Source organism: Thamnophis sirtalis, unplaced genomic scaffold (genome assembly GCF_051295495.1).
Source record: "Thamnophis sirtalis isolate CommonGarterSnake01/CBP01778 unplaced genomic scaffold, rThaSir2_p1.2 scaffold_11, whole genome shotgun sequence".
NCBI lineage: Eukaryota > Metazoa > Chordata > Lepidosauria > Squamata > Natricidae > Thamnophis > Thamnophis sirtalis.
The window spans coordinates 43,389,107-43,408,847 of NW_028261391.1; the positions used below are offsets into that span (position 1 = coordinate 43,389,107).

Sequence of the window (19,741 nt, forward strand, 5' to 3'; positions counted from 1 at the left end):
ATTGGACTTTTGGGAAGTACTCTCACAAATTAATTGCCATCTAAATCCAGTCATCCCCCGTTTTATCTTCTAAGACAGTGTTTCTCAACCTTGGCGACTTTAAGTCCTGTGGACTTCAACTCCCAGAATCCCCCAGCCAGCACAGCTGGCTGGGAGATTCTGGGAGTTGAAGTCCACAGGACTTAAAGTCGCCAAGGTTGAGAAACACTGTTCTAAGAATTCCTGTTGGGATTAATTTGCAGCATGCCAGCTTTTCCCTTTTTTCTTCATGTTCATCTATGAGTGCATCGGTGCCTAGAGGCATCAGCCGGCCCATCATCACTCTTTTTATATGCAATGTGTGTTTCCCTTTGCACATATTACTCTGTGGAGCACATTCTTTTTAAACCAGAGAACTGCACTGCAAAATCAGAGAAATGTGATAACTGAAGGATATAATACCGTGGTTCACATATCACTTTGTGGAGTACAAATGAATTCATACCCCAATGCGTATGTCTTTCCCATATCCCATTTGACAATTTAGCATGTATAGAAGGAAACTGAGAAAATATGCTACACCAGCATGATTGTTCCATCCCAATAGTCTCTTTATAACTTTTGGGAAAATGAGGTATTTCACGAGCACTTATTCTTCATTTATCTTGAATCTTCCTTCAAAGTTAGACTGAGATTGCGCCAGGCACTACCTTACGGATGTAGGTATATGATTTCCTCAGGGTGACACTCCCATGATGCGAGACCCCACGTGGGAGAATACACTCCTCTGTCAATTTCTGGGTCTCAGCATCCCAACACAGCACTGTGGCGATGACATCATTCTTCTCATCCCGTCCTCCAGTAATGAACAGTTTGTCGTTGCAAGGAGCAATCCCACAACTAGCACATTCATGGTTTAACTGAGTCACAAGGCACCATATATCTGTGAGTGGACTGTAAGAATAGACTGCTTTCATTGCCCCACCTGGAAAGGGGAGATGGAAAATTATTCTTTTCAAGAAGTTACTGATTTTCAAGAAGTGACTGACATTAATCAACTTTGAATGCACGAGACCAAATTTGTCTCTGAGTAAGCCAAGAAGACAAAAGCCAGTAATCTTGTCTCAAAGATTCTTTCCAGATGAGACAGAACAAATCATTATGAAATCAAAGAAGAAAGAAGAAGAAGATTTGTAAATCAACAAGCAAATGTAGTTGCTGGGACCTATGAATGAACAAAGCAAGGATCTGGTCAGATAAAGGTGGTGCTGAAGCCCTCCAACTCTGAGTTCTCCTGAATCAAGATATGTGGCTTGAGTCTCTCTAACTAAAGCCTAGAAGCTTAGGTGTGTGTGTGTTTCTGTGTGTGTGTGAGAGAGAGAGAGAGAGAGAGAGAGAGAGAGACTTGGTGTGTGCGTGAGTGAGTGAGTGAGTGAGTGAGTGAGTGAGTGAGTGAGTGACAGACAGAGACAGAGAACAAATGTAGACAATAATCATTGGGCCTCTATGTATTCCTAAAATGCTTCAGTGTTCTATTGAAACTGATTTGTGTGTTTCTTCCTAAGTATTTCCTGGCTGTTGATGACCAGGGATGTGTGTCTTGTCTTCTCTACCCACACTGATATGGAAAATCCAGGCAGAAAACAAGAGGGACTTACAAGATCAATGTATCTCAATAGACTGTAAGTGAGTGATCATAAGCCCACAGGTAATACTACACAGGGTTTATGATTACAGTGCGTACTGTTTCCAGGATGTCTATTGCTTAACTCCCCACCTACATCCTGGTATAAGATGGAATACAAAAACTCCTTGTCATCTTTTGTGTAAGATTTTTAAACACTGAGAATTGCTTGGATTGATCTATTCAAATCAAAATGATATCTGGAAGTATATTAAATGCACAACTTTTGGGGTATATCCTACTAGACTGTACCTCAATTATGTCCTCATCTGTGACTTAGTGAAAATGTGTATGAAATTATTGTCAAAGAATCTTGGTTTGTATATGAAATGAGAGGAGACACATATATGTCACAGACTCACTGAAAAGAAAGCAAAATATTCTATTTTCTTACATTCAAAGGTTCACCTAAAACTGCATTTTTCTATGTATGTAAACACACACAAACACACACACTCATGCTGTACATTCACTGTAATACATATATAAGCAAGCATCATCCTATTACATTACTTTTAAATAATTTCAGTAATACAAATATATTCATTCTCCTATGGGAGAACCTACTAATAATCAATAGTCCAATTAATACCGTAAGGTATCATTAGTACTAACTTTCCTATTGTACATTAGCTAACACTAAAATGCACTTTATCTCTCTAGAAGTATCTGCATGATCTAATTAAAAAGAATATCACAAGTCTGCAGTTTGCAGTAAACGAAAATAAGTATAACTATAATAAGAGTTCTGAGTTAAAGAAAATATGCAAATTATTAAGCATGTGAAAGCAGATATTAAACCTACCCACAACATAGATGTGGTCACGAAAAGTTGTAGCATTGATACACTTTGCTTCAACAGGCATAGGTGTTTTTAAGCACCAGTTGTTTGTTGTTGGATCATAACATTGTGTATTGTCAGTAGCCAACTTTCCATTGGGTCCTCCTCCAATCACGTAGAGTTTCTTTTTGTAACTGGCTACTCCAAATGAGCTCACACTGATCATGAGAGGAGTTCCCTTTATTAACAAACAAATAAAGTAATTTAGAAATATGTTAAAATTAATTTTGATTTTATGTGTCTTATTATATTAGGGAAATGGAATATGAAATTGAATTAAAGTCCAAAGTTCTACATGCTAGATACCAGTAATTAGGAAGGAGAGTATTACAATAACAGAGAAAGAAAATGAAAAGTTGGTTTAAAATCTTTGGGGGTCAGAAAAAAATAATGCAAAGTGTTCATAGGATAAGGACTCAAAACTTGGCAACTCAGTTGTGTTTGAAAGAAAGAAGGAAGAGGCATTGATATGAATCTGTGGAAGAGAGATTCAAGTCTGTGCTTGCCAATGGAATGATAGAGTGGCTTTGGGCTAATCATCATTTCTGAACCCATTTTTTTCCACAGGAGTAAAATAAAGTAATTAACAACAGTGTACCAATATTATTATAATAGTTAGAATAACAAGAATTCTTATTTTTCAACAGGGACTAATTCCACAGGAGTGAATTATATTGCAAAGCATAATAAGTAAATAAAGGTGCACAAGAGGAATCTAGCATAGAATTCTAGAAAATATTTCTTACATACACTGGAAATACCATTTTGAAAAGAAAGTACAGAAAGTTTTTGCTCATAAATGGAAAATGTGTTTCTTAGGAAATATGTAGCTAAATGTATACGTGTTTGTTTTAATTTAGACCCATGAAAATTGGCACATGAAGTAAAATACACACACGTCTATTTTTCGGTTTTGTGAATTCATGCTAATGTAAAAGTGGGAAACAGGAATTGAGAGTAGTGGTACAACATTACAACACTGTCTATGAGCAGTGCTTTCCTCAGACGTGTGCACCCTCTGTGTAGGCTGCATCTAAAAACAGCCTGGGATTTCTGATCTGCATTGAAGATCTTCACCTGCAAGAGCTGCTACATGGGGCGTGAAAAACAGATGTGCTAAGTTCTGTATGTCTCTCTTGTCTAATCTACATTCATACTGCACAGCTGATAATGGAGGACAAAATAAATGTTGATTTAATACTCAGTGAATCTGCTGGCTAGTTCTACACTGTACTATAGATGCAGATTTTTTTTAGAAAACCATTTTGGGTGTTGTGTGTGAAAACACTCTATGTCTGTTGACTTAAATTAAATAGCAACAACATTGTGTTATTTTGGTCCTGTTTTCTGTTTCACTAATACTGAAAGTACATCTGTACTTTACCTCAGACCAACAGTTGTGAAAGGAATCATAAATCTCCACACTGTTAAGTCTTTGTACGCCATCAAAACCACCAAGCACATATACTTTGCCACCCAAAACAGCCATTTTGTGCCTCCATCTTCCAACATTCAAATATTCAATTTGGATCCATTTGTTGATAGATGAATTATACTTCCAGACTTCATGTTGTGTTTCTTTTCCTCCTGCAGCAAATAAAAATCAAATTCCACTTTCTTCCAAGATTCAGGACATATCCTCAACAACAGTTTTTGTTCACACGTTCTCATTAGGCTCTTGAGCATTATGTTCTTGTCTGTTTTTCTTGTTCACTAAGATTTAGTCCTCATTGTTTAAGAGATACAGAACTAATTTCAAAAAGAGCTGACACTTTTTTTTATTCACATAATTTAAATACATCTTTATGTTTTAATTGGAATTAAATGATAAAACACATTTGAAAAACAGAAGCCTTTTTATCTATTTGGTTTGTTAGATTTATATCTTGCCATTTCTTCAAGAGCCCAAGTGTATGTATAGTACTGAATCACTCAATATTTTTCCACCAAAAAGTATCAAATTCAGAACTCTGCAAAGCCCTGCTATCATCTATCTATCTATCTATCTATCTATCTATCTATCTATCTATCTATCATCTATCATCTATCATCTATCATCTATCATCTATCATCTATCATCTATCATCTATCTATCATCTATCTATCTATCTATCATCTATCTATCTATCTATCATCTATCTATCTATCTATCTATCTATCTAATCTATTTATCTTTCTATCTATCTAATCTATCTAAATCTATCTAATCTATCTAATCTATCAATCTAATCTATCTATCTATCTATCTATCTAATCTATTTATCTTTCTATCTATCTAATCTATCTAAATCTATCTAATCTTTCTAATCTATCAATCTAATCTATCTATCTATCTATCTAATCTATTTATCTTTCTATCTATCTAATCTATCTAATCTATCTAATTTATCAATCTAATCTATCTACCTATCTATCTATCTATCTATCTATCTACCTTCCTACCTTCCTTCCTTCCTTCCTTTGGCCTAAACTTAATAAAAACAGGGAAGGCAACAGCTATGCCACATAGATCCAGGTCATCAATAAGACTCCTAGCTATTTACTCTTCATCTCACATTTTAATAAACCTGAATAAATGTGGAGGTCTGAATAGGAACCAAAGAAGAGAGGGAGGGAGGGAGGCAGGAGAGAGGTGCCACCAAAACTGCTGCAACGTCCTCCCCAACTGCTTAAAATCAGCCTTGCTTCAGCAGCAGAGCCTCTGCAAGCAGATATGTCAGTTATATATTGCACAAAGTTGCACCAAATGACAATGGTGACAGCCCAATGCCTGTTACAGGGCACCAAGTTGTGGGAAGAAGCCCTTCCAGTTACAACTTTATGCAACTGTGAATATAGGAGAATGAAGCACCAGAAAACTGCAGCTGCCATGTGGCATGACTTGACACACTGAAAGCAAAAATATTTACAAAAAGACACCTTACAGGTCAGCAGCACTCCTGTTAAACAGCATGATTTCTTCCGGAAGTAAAGCCTTTGGAACAGTGTTTCTCAACCTTGGCAACTTGAAGATGTCCAGGACTTCAACTCCCAGAATTTCCCAGTCAGCGAATGCATTCGCTGGCTGGGGAATTCTTGGAGTTGAAGTCCTGGACATCTTCAAGTTGCCAAGGTTGAGAAACACTGCTTTGGAATCACGGATGGCTTCCCTAGAGATTCTACCCTGGGGAAGTGATTCAGAGAGTTCACCTTGCATCTGTTTGCTTGCTTACTTGCTCTATTACTCTTCTTTTCAGAAAAAAAGGCAGGGGAGGAGGACAGAGAACGAATTATTTCATTCCTTACCTGATATGTAGACTTCATTTCCTAGTGTAATACAAGCAAATTCCACCCATTTTTTATTCTCACTTTCTAATTCTTGTTCTGTGTTCGGCAGTTTTGCCACTTCCAAACGACTGCGTCTCAAAGGATCAAGGCAAGTTACTTCTGATACAAATTTTTCATCCTTTGTGCAACCACCTATGATCATAAAAACCTCGGACTGGAATTCATGCATTCTGGGCTTTGTTCTTCCTGAAATCATCTAAATGAAAACAAAAGTAACTATTGTTGTTGTTAAAATCTAGCAACCAACAATCACTTTCTCCATCTACAAATGTGTAATTAGGTCATGGATGCCCATGTTTGTAGGGACTAGAAGTGACATTTGGTCCTGAAGTCAAATGTGGCAGAACTTGGTGGGTTTAATTTACTTACAATTTCCCTTTTATGATGTATAATGAATATAACTCAGTAGCAATTTTTGAGGATGTTCGGAGCCCTCAGACTGGCACTATTATTCTAGGCTTTACACACATCATACATCAAAGAGGTGATAAGGAATTAATTCATAAATATAATTAATAACAGATTTTTCAGGTAGAATTGCAAATAATAACAAAAAAATTCTACGACAATTTAATAACAGATTACTGTCGGCAGTTGCACAATTTTAAGGGGAAATATAAAATTGTGTGTCTATAAAAGTTTACACAAAAATATTTTTGTGTTCCAGGAGCTATGTGAGCTTCTGAATATATAAATATATCTCTGATTTTTAAAAAAAAAGGTTGTTGAAGGCCATGAAGCCATTATCCATGGAATTGTTCAAAGTTGCATTTAGCAGTCAACTTTCTTACCACAAATAAGATCTAGATAATCTTTGTATTGTAGTTCCTTTAATATTATTACTCACCTCATTTCCTGATAGATGATACATTCTGGCTTCCTGAAGCAGAGGAAAGACATCAGGACATTGTCTGATGAGTGGATCTGCTTCAACAGTGTCTACAAAATACCAAGGATCCAGAAGAGGTAAACGCACACTCTCCAGGATAAATGGGAGGAGTGGGAGCCTGTCCGCTATTTTGTAACGCACCCACTTCATAACTATCTGAAATACTTGAGCTTCTTCAGTGACACAGAGGTCATCACTTTTTAGCATGCTATTCAAAATGTCTGCAGGCAACTCACAGACCTCATCGTAATTCACCACTTGTGTAAAATTCTGCACAATATAATTTTCGACTTGCTGCTTCAATGTCTCAAGGGAATGAGCATCGGCCAGCCTGAGAATCCCAACACAGTTTTCTGGGTGTAAAGCTTCTTTAAGGAAACTGGAACAAGCTTCTACCATGCGCAAAAACTGAAAGCATAGGAGAAAAACGTCATATAGATCTATTTTCCTGTCTTTTTTCACTGCTCTTGAAAAACTCTAATAACATGAGGAACAACATGGGTTGATGTACAAAATGCCCAAATTCGTATCTTACAATTTCTGCCCATTGTTTCTTGTTAGGTACAGTAGTTCAAGTTTGTGCATGTTTCAGTTATGTGGTAGCAATCCCTGACTGAAACATTTTCTTCTCACTGCTGACCTTGACAATATTTTGATACAGTTCAAGGGGAACAGGAAAATCAGCAGCCAGGCAAGTCTTCACAACCATCTGGAAGCACTGAAGCAGAGTCCAGAATATCTCAGAATGTATGAAGAGTGCCCATGGATCAGGCCAAAAGCTTATTCTTTGTAAAGTAATAGCCAACTAGATATACTGTATCCTAGAACTTCACAAGTTCTAATGAACAAGCACTAGAGGACAAGGGTCTTCTTCCACAGTTATTCCCTAGATGCAACTGCCTTTGATTCTGGGCATGTTATATAGTACCTCAAAACGGTTAACGCTTGCATAGCAGAGTGATATGCAAGCGTTAACCGTTTTGAGGTAATATATAGCATGCCCATTTGTATTCAATGGTAATTGCTACTTTTGTATTCAATGATAATTGCTACTTTTCAACAAAAAATATTTTATATTAATATTATAATGCATGATTATGCAAATTAATCTCAGTAAAATACCACAACAGACAAGATTTTCCAAGAAATGACTGTGCTGAAGGTAAATGAAGATCTACTGACAGTCCTCTGAATTAGACAAAGTGTATCATCAAGTGTTTTGACTCCCAGTTGTTTAATGAGGGCAACAATTATGTTGCTATAAAAGACACTCATTCTATTGTACTCCCGAAATTAAGAAAGTGAGAGTAATTTACTTTAATTATTTTCCAAATAAATATTCTGCTGATAATCCTCAGTAACATTCACACACTGAAATGCATATTTAAGAGGTTAGAATAAACCTAGATTCGAACTACCAAACTGCCGACCTTTCTGATTGACAAGACCTCAGATATCAGGAATGATTCTGTTTTCTTCCTAATATTATAGTAAGATTAACCATCAGTGTAGTAAACTTGTATGCACAGAATGAGTCTAGTGGTGGTTCAAGTGGTTTTGAAGTGGTTGATGATGCTCTCCACATTTCATGCAAGCAAAACTGGTGAGAGGACAGTTACCTTCAGTGGCCCATTAAGGAGAGAGCTGTTATATCTTCCCACTTCTCCTCTTTCTCAGGTTGTGCTTCATGAAGCAACTGTTTAATTCTGCTTAATAAAAAATGTGTCATCTTGTCTTTGCTTTAGGCATCAAAACATGTTAAGCAAGTCCTCGTAATACCACATCAGTTTCTCCCTAACAGCTGATGAAACCTCAAAATAGTTTTTGGTTTGCTGTACGTAAACTGATTACATGTTTAAAACCAGCGTGGTTTTAAAAAGTAATTAAAAGTAAAAGAGAGAAGTGAAAAACCAGACACAGTTTAATAGTGTATGTAGATTTTTAAAATTATTCACAGGAGAATCTTATGTTCTGAACCATGTCCTGTTGACACATTTATGTTGCTTACAAAAACTGAAAATTAACAGATCTGATCTATAAACCACTTGTTTCCTGTTTTTTTAGGTACGTGTATGGCAATATTTAACTTAGTATTTCCAATGAAGCTTATTTAATCACTATCCATCTGATGTTGTATAATTCTTCATATTACATACATTTCTCAAACAAATAGTAATGATTTTAGTTAGACTGTTACTTAATGAGACAAGAATTACAGATAGTTGTTCTGTTCAATACTGCAAGAGAAACTACTGATGCACTTTCTTCCATTGTGAGTTAGGGAATTTTTAAAAATCTGAAAGAGACCTATTAAAAGAGATTTGGCATCTGAAAACAAGTAAAAGTGTAAATGTCTTTCCCAAAGTGGCTCTCCAAAACAGAAAAATCTGTAGCCTCAGCCCATATTACATTATGGCATCATTTACTATTCCCATAAAAATGTTATACTGTATGTGTCTCCTGCTACTTGAAGGGCTGCCCTCATATGTACTGTGATACAAAGAGTCTCTCCCTAATTTTGCTAGTTTTCTGTGTTGAAGGCCAAAACAGAGTTCATGCACTTTTTATTCTTCAATTTATATCTTCCTTCCCAGATAGTATATACATTACTTTTTCCACCAATTTTCCTCCCAACAAGCCCAGACACTGTGGTCAGAGAATGTGACTGATCCAAAATCAGTCATGAGTTTCCCTGACTGAGAATGGATTTCCAGTCAGAGCACCTACAAAAGTTAATGGTTGGAATCTAATGCTTGAGACACCACACACACACACACCACACACACAAGGCATTGATCTATTTCCTCACAAGGTTCTAGCCTGTCTTCTATGCGTTATAACATTTACACCTACCACTTATAATCTATTTCCAGAGGAGTGTGTTTTCAGTATGCTGATAACATTCAGCTGTACCGTTTAGTACTCTGCTGACTCTATGAAACAATCAGTGACCTTGAACACGCCTAAGCTTAATAGGCTGGATAGGAGAGAAGAATTGACATTCATCCCAGACAAAGCAGAAGTCCTACTGGGAAAGAAAAAGCTGGATACTGGAATTTAGATACTGTTGGTTCTGGGTGTGATCATGACAACAGACTATGTTACCTGTGGTCTTGCTATCTGCTGTTATCTCATCTAGTCACAGGTAATAAATACAAGGGGATAATTTGTTTATACATTATATAAACAGTTTCACTTATTTTGGAACAAAGTTCAGTTCTATCCCCCCGTTTTTCATATGCACAATTCATATCCAGATTCCACCCTAATATTTCCTAGCCATCCGATAAATTAGTAGCATTCTGGTCTTTTATGTTATTGTGTCCCTGCATGTTGTTTCTTCCACGATGAAAATAAACTAAGAAATATACAGTATAAAAATGTTACATTTGAGGTGGGAGATACTGTACCCTTATTTCTTATATTTTTACTATTTTGGTTATTTGGAGAAAGTTATTTGGGGATTATTTTCAAAATTTCTGCAAACCCTAACACCCCCCTACCCCTACCCCCACCCCATTCACTGACTCACAGGCTCATTATCCACAATTTCCCTAATTATACACTGGAACATAATATGCAGATAAAGAGATCCATCCCCATCCTCCAGAAGGAACAGTTTTGCAATTAAAAATATTTTTTGATCTATCACTATCACTAGATTTTCAGGCATAATGAAAATGTTCTCCCAATTATGGCTACTGAGTTTATTGTGACCCTTCCTCAGTAATCCAGACTTAGCAACATTTAATTATACTTGGATTGCAACTTGTAACATCATTTCAATGTGCTTGAAAAGCTTCCAGAAAGTGCAATGCAATTGCACAATACACAATTCAACAGTTAAGCTGATGACCTATGCAAGGTATAGAAATCACACAATTGGTACTGATCTTTAAAGCCCCAAAGGACTTAGGACAGGAATGTCTCTCTCACTATGAACGTGCCCAATTACTCAAATCAACAGGAGGGCCCCTTTTGAAGATTTCTGCATGATCCAAGGCTACAAAATGAACTTCCCGGGGAGATTCCACACAGCTTGAGGTTTTCCATAAGGCTGTTCCATTCTCCACTCCCAGGAGATATCCTTGGTGTTTACTTTCTGATATGGTGAGAGACATTAAGGGGTTGGACTAGGAGTTAAAAGTTTCAGGTTTAAGTCCAGCATCAGACTCAAAAGTTCACTGGATGATTTGGAGTAAATTATTTTGCCATAGGTCAATTTGTTATGAGGAAAACTAGATCTTCTACTACACTCAGATATAAATACATGCCAAATGACAGATTAACAGATTAACAGAGTTGGAGAGGACCTTCTAAGTCATCTAGTCCGGGGGTCGCCAACTAAATTCATAATTTTAAATACCGCAAACCACCAATATGATTTTTTTAAAGATAAATAGTATTTAGTGCAATATAAAAAGTCCAAAAAATTTTTTCCTGTGGACCACCAAAATTTTCTCGTGGACCACCAGTGGTCTGCGGACCACCAATTGGTGACCTTTGATCTAGTCCAGCCCCTCCCACCCAAGCAGGAGACCCTACATCATTTATGACAAATGGCAGTACAGTCCTTTCTTGAAAGCTTCCAGTGATGAGGCTCCCACAACTTCTGAAGGCAAGCTGTTTCGTTGGTTGATTGCTCTGTCAGAAATATTTCTCCTTATCGCCAGATTGAATCTCTCCTTGTTGAGATTCCTCCCATTATTCCTTGTCTGGCTTTTAGGTACTTTGGAAAATAGCTTGACCCCCTCCTCTCTGTGGCACTCCTTCAAATATTAGAGCACTGCTATCATGTCTCCCTTGATCCTTCTCTACACTAGACAAGCCATGCCCAGTTCCTGCATCCGTTCATCATACATTTTAGCCTCCAGCCTCCTAATCATCTTGATTGCTCTTCTCTGCATTTTATATTCAAAATAAAAATAATATTCCCAGTATTTGAGAAGTTGGTAAAAACATCTCTCTTCTACCAGGCTTTTGTTAATTTACAAAACTACGTGCGCACCAAACAGGCAGCAACCCACCCCTGATTTACTTGTATTAATTCCAAAGGTAAAATTAATAGAATACTAGTGCTAATTAATTCTGTTTGAGAGGAGAACACTTTAGTCAGCTTCACCATAGGTCACCATCCAGTCTGCAATCCAGCTAGTAAACCACAGGAAGAAACTGGAAAGGTATACAGGACAGCTTCCAGGGACTTTTTCCAGAGAATCTCACCCACCCCCCACCCCCCAGTATCTCAAAATTGAAATTGACTACCAGAAATGCAAAATAGAGTTTAGAAATACAATATTATACATAGTTACTAGACAGTGAACACTCAAGGGTTCTATAAATATATTTGCCTTACTTGTGAAAGCAGCCTGAGTATCCTGTTAATTAATAATACGTTCAAGGTGTCAGGTTCCTTACAGGGAGGCACTAAGATAATTTTGTTTAGCATTTTGTTGTCTAAGCTGTTCTGATCCAACAGAGAAGTGACTCTTCCTAGGAATAATTTGACTGTTATTTAGGATGCTTTTTGGTCTATTGATCAGAGTTTAGAACAGTGATGGGCAACCTTTTTGGCGTGGTGTGTCAAAAATCGGCAAAAAATCGAGCATAACTCGCGTTGTGTGTCACTTCGACAAAAACATAATTTTGCGCAATTTATAGTTTAAACTACAAAAATGTATAATTGCAATATATAATTGTATTTAATAAACCAAAAACAAATTATTTAACATACCTGCTTAGTAACTTCTTTGTTCATCAGTCGATTTTGTATGTTGCCCTTGATATTATTGAACTTGTTTGGGGTGCCGTGAACCAGGGCTGTGGAGTCGGCTGCTTCCAGCTCCACGTCCTCATCAACATGCCGCTCCAGCCCGCCCCTGCTATGAATATTCCTAGTGACGCGAGGGCGAAGAATATGAATATTCATAGCGGGGGCGGGCCGGAGCGGCATGTTGATGAGGACGTGGAGCTGGAAGCAGCAGACTCCACAGCCCTGCCGTGAGCTGAGATAAGTGAGGGGGAGGGCGAATTCTTTAACTAACCTGCCTATTACTGACTGGACAGAGGCGCGCACTGTTCCCGCGCTCCTCTCCTGCGGGTCCTCCCTCGCCGCGCTGATGACGTGTGTGCGCACGGCACGCACGCCTTACCAGCAGCCCCTGCACTCAGAAAGGGGCAGCGGCGATACAGTAAGTGAGTGTGGGCGGTGGAGATCACACGTCCTGCCCCCCCCCGTTCCTCCAGCACAGATTCTTTCATCCTCGGCGGCCGTGCAGGAGCCGAGGATGAATCGCATGAAATCCTGTGCGTGTCACCCCAAATGGCTACGCGTGTCAGCACTGACACGCGTGTCATAGGTTCGCCATCACTGGTTTAGAATGTGTTCTGGTATGACCTTATGTGACGGAATATAAACCGAATTCCCAAGAGGAGGAAGTGCAATGCAGAGAAATAACAGATAGTGGAATTTAGATAGTTTGGTTGAATGGAAGAGGTCAAGTTACTTTAGGTGAACTATTTCTGTCTATAGGTGAAGAACAATAAAGGAAATAGCTTATATATAACTCTGCATGGCTTTCTTGGTTTTGACAGCTTGCCATTTATGGCCTTGATGCATGCTCCTCCTGGTTCTTATCTGCAGCCATGATACCTTTGATAAGCATAGTCACAGTTTCATTCAACAACCGGTTCACACATTGTTAATCCCTGTTTTATTCAATAAACAACTACCCATGTAGCAATATTTTAAAGAACATATAGTAAACAGCCATTAGTTGGCTATACTTATAAAGGTTATAGATTAAATGCAACAGTTAAATAAAATTAACTCATAGCTTAATCTTAATATGTGCTTTGTCCCTATATATATTTTCCATTAACTGCACGCATTCACTAACCTGAAAAAGGCTGGCAGCTTCAAGAACTTTCTGCACATTTTCCTTAGTAATCAGCACTTTACTGGTATATGTATAATCCAAAAGAATCTGCATTATTTCTGCATCAACTCCCTTAATAACTATTTTTTCTTCATACTTTTCTTTTAAGTCATTGCAAAACATTGCCCTAAAGGATAAAAACAGACAGTTCAGTAAATCTGAAAAATCCAGTTGGTCTTCAAAAAGTTCTGGAAATAAGTGTGCAATGCTGCAATGCTGCAATGCTGCTTTCACTTATTATACTGGAGCAGGACATCAATATTACAGTGGAACACATTGAATTTTAATTTCAGTGTGTCCAAACAAATATTCCAATAATTCACCAAAGCAATGGTTCTCTAATATCTTAGATCAAAGAGATTGTGCTTTTATTTTGATTAAACAAAAAATTAATAGTTATATCAATCTAGGTGATTTTATTTTGATTGAACAAAAAAGTAATAATTATATCAATCTAGGTAATTTTATTTTGATTTTCATAATGACTTTCCCAAAGGAGACAGCATTACAACAGCAGAGTAAGGAGGCTTTTCATTTTGGTTTGACAAAATAATTATATTATAAACAATATATTAATAACAGAATAACAGAATAAGAGAGGTGGAGGGTATCTTGAAGATCTTCTAGTCAAAATCTCTGCTCCATTAGAAAACCCTATGCCATTTCAGGCAAATGGTCATCCAATTTCTTCTTAAAAGAATAGGAACAAGTGTATGAGACAGGTTTCTTTTTTAATACTGTATCTCTGTCAATAATCTGGAAACTATGTTACTTTGGGTTGGTGGTCAATGCCCATTATTAGTCAAAAGAAAGATTGTGCTTTGTTATATAAATAGATAATTCTGTTCTTTCACATACCACGTTGGGTCTGAAATGCCTACTTGAGGCATTCATTAAATTTTGCCAGAAAAATCAATTTAAATTAACCATGATAAAATTAACGGTTTGGGTTTAATTTTTTAAAAAAACCTACAGATGGAAAATTCAAAATCATGAGATGATAATAGAGAATTTTAATCATTTGGACATTTTATTTAATCATGCTCTATCCTAGCAACATCATTGAAAGGCATTATTTCAAAATAGCAAAACAAAATACAGAGGCAGGTTGGTTTTGTGGTTAAGGCACCAGGCTAAAAGCCAGGAGACTGTGAGTTCTAGTCCCATTGTACGAATGAAAGCTGACTAGGCGACATTGGGCCAGTCACTCTCTTTCAGCTCACAAGTTTAGGCTCACCTGTTGCAACTAATAGATCTGAAAAAAGGGGAACTGAACCTGCAGGAAACATTAGGAAGGAAAAAAATTCTGAAAGCAAAATCTACTCTGATGGCCTTACTTAAATGTTTTATTCAAAAAGTGGGACATTTGTTCCTGAAATGCAAAATATTATATCTCAAATTTTATGTGGTTTAAGTTACATTTACCAATAATAACATAGCCCAACAGCAAGTAAAACTTTTAAGATCTCCTTTAATTGTTCCTAGTAGAATTCTAGAGATTCTGTTGTTCTCTGGAAACTGGGTAGTGTCAATTGAACAAAGCCTGTGCTAAGCCTACAGCATTAAGTTTTATTACAAACATATTTTTAAAAACAAGGAAGTATTGCTTCATGAAATCCCAAATGATTAGATAGTGGTTTAAACAGGTGAACACAAGATGAGTCAGATTGGCACTGATCCTGATGATTTATTTTCCAAGGGTCCATCAGCATATAATTATATTAAACAAAAAATTATGGAATAATTAAATACATAAATTAATGACTAAACAAACTTCCATGTTCACCTGTAACTTTTGGAATTAATTACATATAGATTCAGCTCCTTATATATCTTAATTTATATTTAAGTAAATACAGAATTGTCTTTTCAAAAGCCAGATTATATGTGTTGCTATCGAATATGCTACATGTTAGATTTCAAAAAATCCCCACTCTCAACCATTTTGCCTCTGTAATGGATTGGTTTTGAAACAGTGAAACATATTTTATTGTACTGTGAATTTCATGAGAATCTTTTCCAGGATATCTGACCTATTTATAAAATTAAGCCCAGGAATACTAGTATGATAAAATGTTACCTGCAAATAAAAATCCTAAAATTACAGAGGCAATTATCTACTTTTTAATCAAGTATACAAAAACAAGGTTTTAAACCACACTTCAGTGGAATTATAACTGTTTCATGTAATATCAACTATTTTATTTGTTAAACAGTTTTATCTAATGCCCAAATTTTAGATTACATTCGTAACTTGCTTTTTGGGCCACTATGCCATAAATATATAATAATATTAACAATAATGTTTTATGGCAATACACCCCAACGCTATACTTTAACACCAAGTTTAACATAGGTTTCTTATTATAAATATTATTCCAATAAATATTATTCCAATGAAAAGGAGCAAGCGCTTTATGTTCAAGGATCCAGGTAGGTCAACTAAGAATGCTAGATTCTTTAATGTGAAATTTGGATAAGATTCCCCCCCCCCCAAAGTATTTCTATATGGAAGTCAAGAAATTTTCAAGCAGAAATGACTGAGTACATTGAGTTCCTGTTTTTGTTCATGTCCAAAGATTTAAAAGTTATTTTGAGAAATTATAAAATGTCTGGGAGGAAGAGATACCTACTTTCCAAGCTGACTTGTGATCTATCTTTTGTAGCAGAGAAATTCAATTTAAAAAAGAAAAGTGAAAATATTTACAGGCAGTCCTTGGATAAGTCTTCCCCAGATTGTATTTTACAGCTTTTAGATCTTTTTACGGTCTAACTCTGCATTTTATTGGCATTTTATTGAACATGATACAAGACTTTTCAGTTTTTCTCATGTTTGTTATGTCAAAAATATTACATCTTTTATTCACAAATGAAGTTTTTCCCTAAACAGTACAAGGAATTGGAATACATAGATGATTTCCAAGAGCACTTTAAATTTTCATGACTCTATATAACACCAGAGCTATTTTCTCTAGATTAAAAAATAAAATAAGGGGGGGAAATCCAGCAAATTTTCTGAGCGGAATTTCATTGAATGTATACTTAGAAACTCTTTACTTATTAACAGAGAATAATTATTGTTAGCATCTAATACAAAGTCAGCCAATTCATTCCTCTCAGTGATTATAGACTAGGGATTTGCAGCCTGCATATTTATTAGGGTAGGCTTTAAAACATAGGTCATCAAACTTTTGGAACTCAGGGACCACTAAATTCATAATTTTAAATCCCACAGACCACTAATACGATTTTTAAAAAAGATAATAGTATTTAGTGCAATATAAAAAATGGAAATAATTTTTCTGCGGACCATCAAAATTATCTCACGGACCACCAGTTGGTAACTGCTGCTTTAAAATGATAAAAATGAGTAACTATACCTAACACAAACAAATAAAAACTCCACAGATAATTTCATCACTAGGAAAGGGATAATAATGACTCTATATATTGGAAAAGCTTGTAAGATTTTAATTTCCTTTTCCTATTTGAATCTCGCGTAGGGCTTTACCCTCTGTTTGTTAGATCTAATACTGAGCTAGTTTGATGTTGTGGTTAAAGAGATCAGAGTAGGAATCAGGAGACTATGTGTTCTAGTCCCATTTTAGGCACAAAGTCAGCAGGATAACTTGTGTCAATCACTTTCTTTCAACCCTAGGAAAGAGGCAATGGGAAACCACTTCTGAAATATCTGGCCAAAGATTTAAACTACAGAGACTAGTCCAGGCAGTCACCAGGAGTTTGATTCAAAGGCACAAACACACACAAATCTGGGTTGCAAAAATACAATAGAACATTTGCTATAAATGTGTTCTAGCACCATCCCAAATACAAAATTTTGGGAAACATACAGAATACAGGTAGATTTAAATCAAGGATGGGAAAACTTAGTTTTATCATCCTATTTGCTAAATTGATAGAGATTTGTAAAATCCAGTAAAGAGGTCTTATTTTAAATATCTACCTTACCTAAAATAATTGCTTGCTGCTGCAAGTACCACACGGTGGCACGAAAAATGCATGCTGCCAACACGCAGGGTAACGTCTGTGAGAGAGTTTTCTAGACGGAGATTCTCCAAGCCATTCTGTAGGACCATGGATAAGCCTGTGTCATTAAATTTAACCCTTTCATTCAGAGAAACGTCCACAAATTCTCCCATGTTTCTGGTACATTCATTTTCCAACGGCAATACAGTTTGATCCTCCAAGTCCTTCTTCACCATGTCCCCCATGTTTGATCACTTAGCACCATGTCATGCCATTGATACTTCAATTAGAGATAGTCTCTCAGCCTTAGACAAGTCATGCTGCAGATGTAAGACGGATTTCCTGTGAGGGCCTCCCCACTTATCTACAGCTGTCACACTCACATAACAGGAAGCCTTGCACTTTCTCATCCTGTTAACACAAACAAAGTCAGTTGTTTTCTAAATCTTATATACCACAAGTATACTTTCATGCATCTAAAGATGGCTTTCATATGCCTTTTGAATATGAGAAGACTATAATTTATACCAAATAGTATTAAAATTGTTTTCACATTTTTTTGCAGTTGATTGAAACTTATTGTCCAGATATACTATATTAAACCTTTTAAACATCAAATTTGACCACATGTATAACGAAATGTAAACTTTGTATTTACCAGTGTTTTAAATTCAAATAACCGGAAATGAGATGGTGTTTCTCATTAGCATGTGAATGTCAACAGTATCATAATCAGGAGATCTATATATTAACTTTTAAGTTGGTTGATAAATTACTTTAAAAAATAATAAAAGGGAAGTCATTTCTTTTTTTTCTTTTTATACTATATTCTTTCCTATTTTTTCTTTTCTGCATTTTCTTTTTATATATATTTTAGTTTGTATTAGTTTCTATCTTTCAATTGTAATTTTAATAAGTATAAAAAGGGTATCTATATATATATTAATTAGTTGGATTTTTCAATACATACTTATTTTATATATTGGTAATCATCTAAAGTCATTTTTAATTTAAAGTAATGATCATCCTAGTAATTAGTGTGTGTGTGTGTATGTGTGTGTGTGTGTGTGTTTGTGTGTATGTATGTATGTATGTATGTATGTATGTATATATATATATGTTTATATATATATGTGTGTGTGTGTGTGTGTGTGTATATGTTATATTTGTGCTGATAAATAAATAAAGGGAGACTAGTATAGATCTATTTCAAGCTATTTAGCTCTCATCAGCTAGCCATACCCTTGCTGGGAATCGAACCTGTGCTCTATTGCCTCTTAGGCAGATGTGTTAACCATTGAGCTACAGAACTCGACTCCTTTATTCATGTTGTGGGGGTGTTTCTCTATTTCGATAGCTTTTATAATTATTCTCTTGTTGAAATGTTCAGTTTTGGAGATTAACCTGGTTCCTTCAAAATTAATTTCATGTCCTGTAACTTTAAGGTGCTGGAAAAAGGAGGATGTTTTTTCTTTTTTTCTCACTGCGTTCTTGTGTTCTGCGATGCATGCATTTATTCTCCTGTTCGTTTGTCCTATGAATGTTGCAGGACAGATTTTGCATGGTATTTCATAGACTCCTTGGTTTTCTAGCTGGATTTTGTCTTTGGGGTTTCTTAAGATGTTGGCTATTTTTGGGTCAGTGTTGAAGGCTGTCTTGATATTGTGTTTGTGGACAATTTTGCTGATTTTATCTGTGGTGCCTTTGATGTAAGGGAAGAGAGCGATGCCATTGTCCTGTTCTGTGTCTCGGTTTTTGGGGAAGTCTCCCTTTGGATTAGGTTGGTAATTGTTTTTCTTTGGAATCCATTGGAGATTAATACATTTGTGAGAGAGTGTAATTCAGTTTTCAGGTAGTCTTTGTCCACCAGGCATTTGGTTCTGGAGATGAGGGTCTTGGCTACAGAGTTGATCTCTGCAGGTGATGATGGGATTGTGCGTTTAAGTAGCGGTTGGTGTATGTTTTTTCCAGTAGATGGAGTGTCCTAGGGAGCCATTGGGTTTTTTGTAGATTAGGACATCCAGAAAGGGAAGTTGGTTGTTTGCTTCTATTTCCATAGTGAATTGTATTTTGGGGTGTAGGTTGTTGAGATGTGT

At 36.3% G+C, this 19,741-nt stretch overlaps 1 protein-coding gene across 1 annotated transcript; it reads right to left on the reverse strand.

Moving 5' to 3' along the window:
• Positions 1–233: 233 nt before the first annotated feature.
• KLHL6 (kelch like family member 6) lies at positions 234–17,923 on the reverse strand. The gene is made up of 7 exons (XM_014052109.2): positions 17,628–17,923; positions 13,620–13,785; positions 6,679–7,128; positions 5,790–6,027; positions 3,889–4,091; positions 2,469–2,682; positions 234–964 (listed from the first exon to the last, which is right to left on the reverse strand). The coding sequence occupies exons 1-7, from the start codon at positions 17,888–17,890 to the stop codon at positions 663–665; spliced, it is 1,836 nt and encodes a 611-aa protein (XP_013907584.2). The 5' UTR covers positions 17,891–17,923; the 3' UTR covers positions 234–662.
• Positions 17,924–19,741: the final 1,818 nt, after the last annotated feature.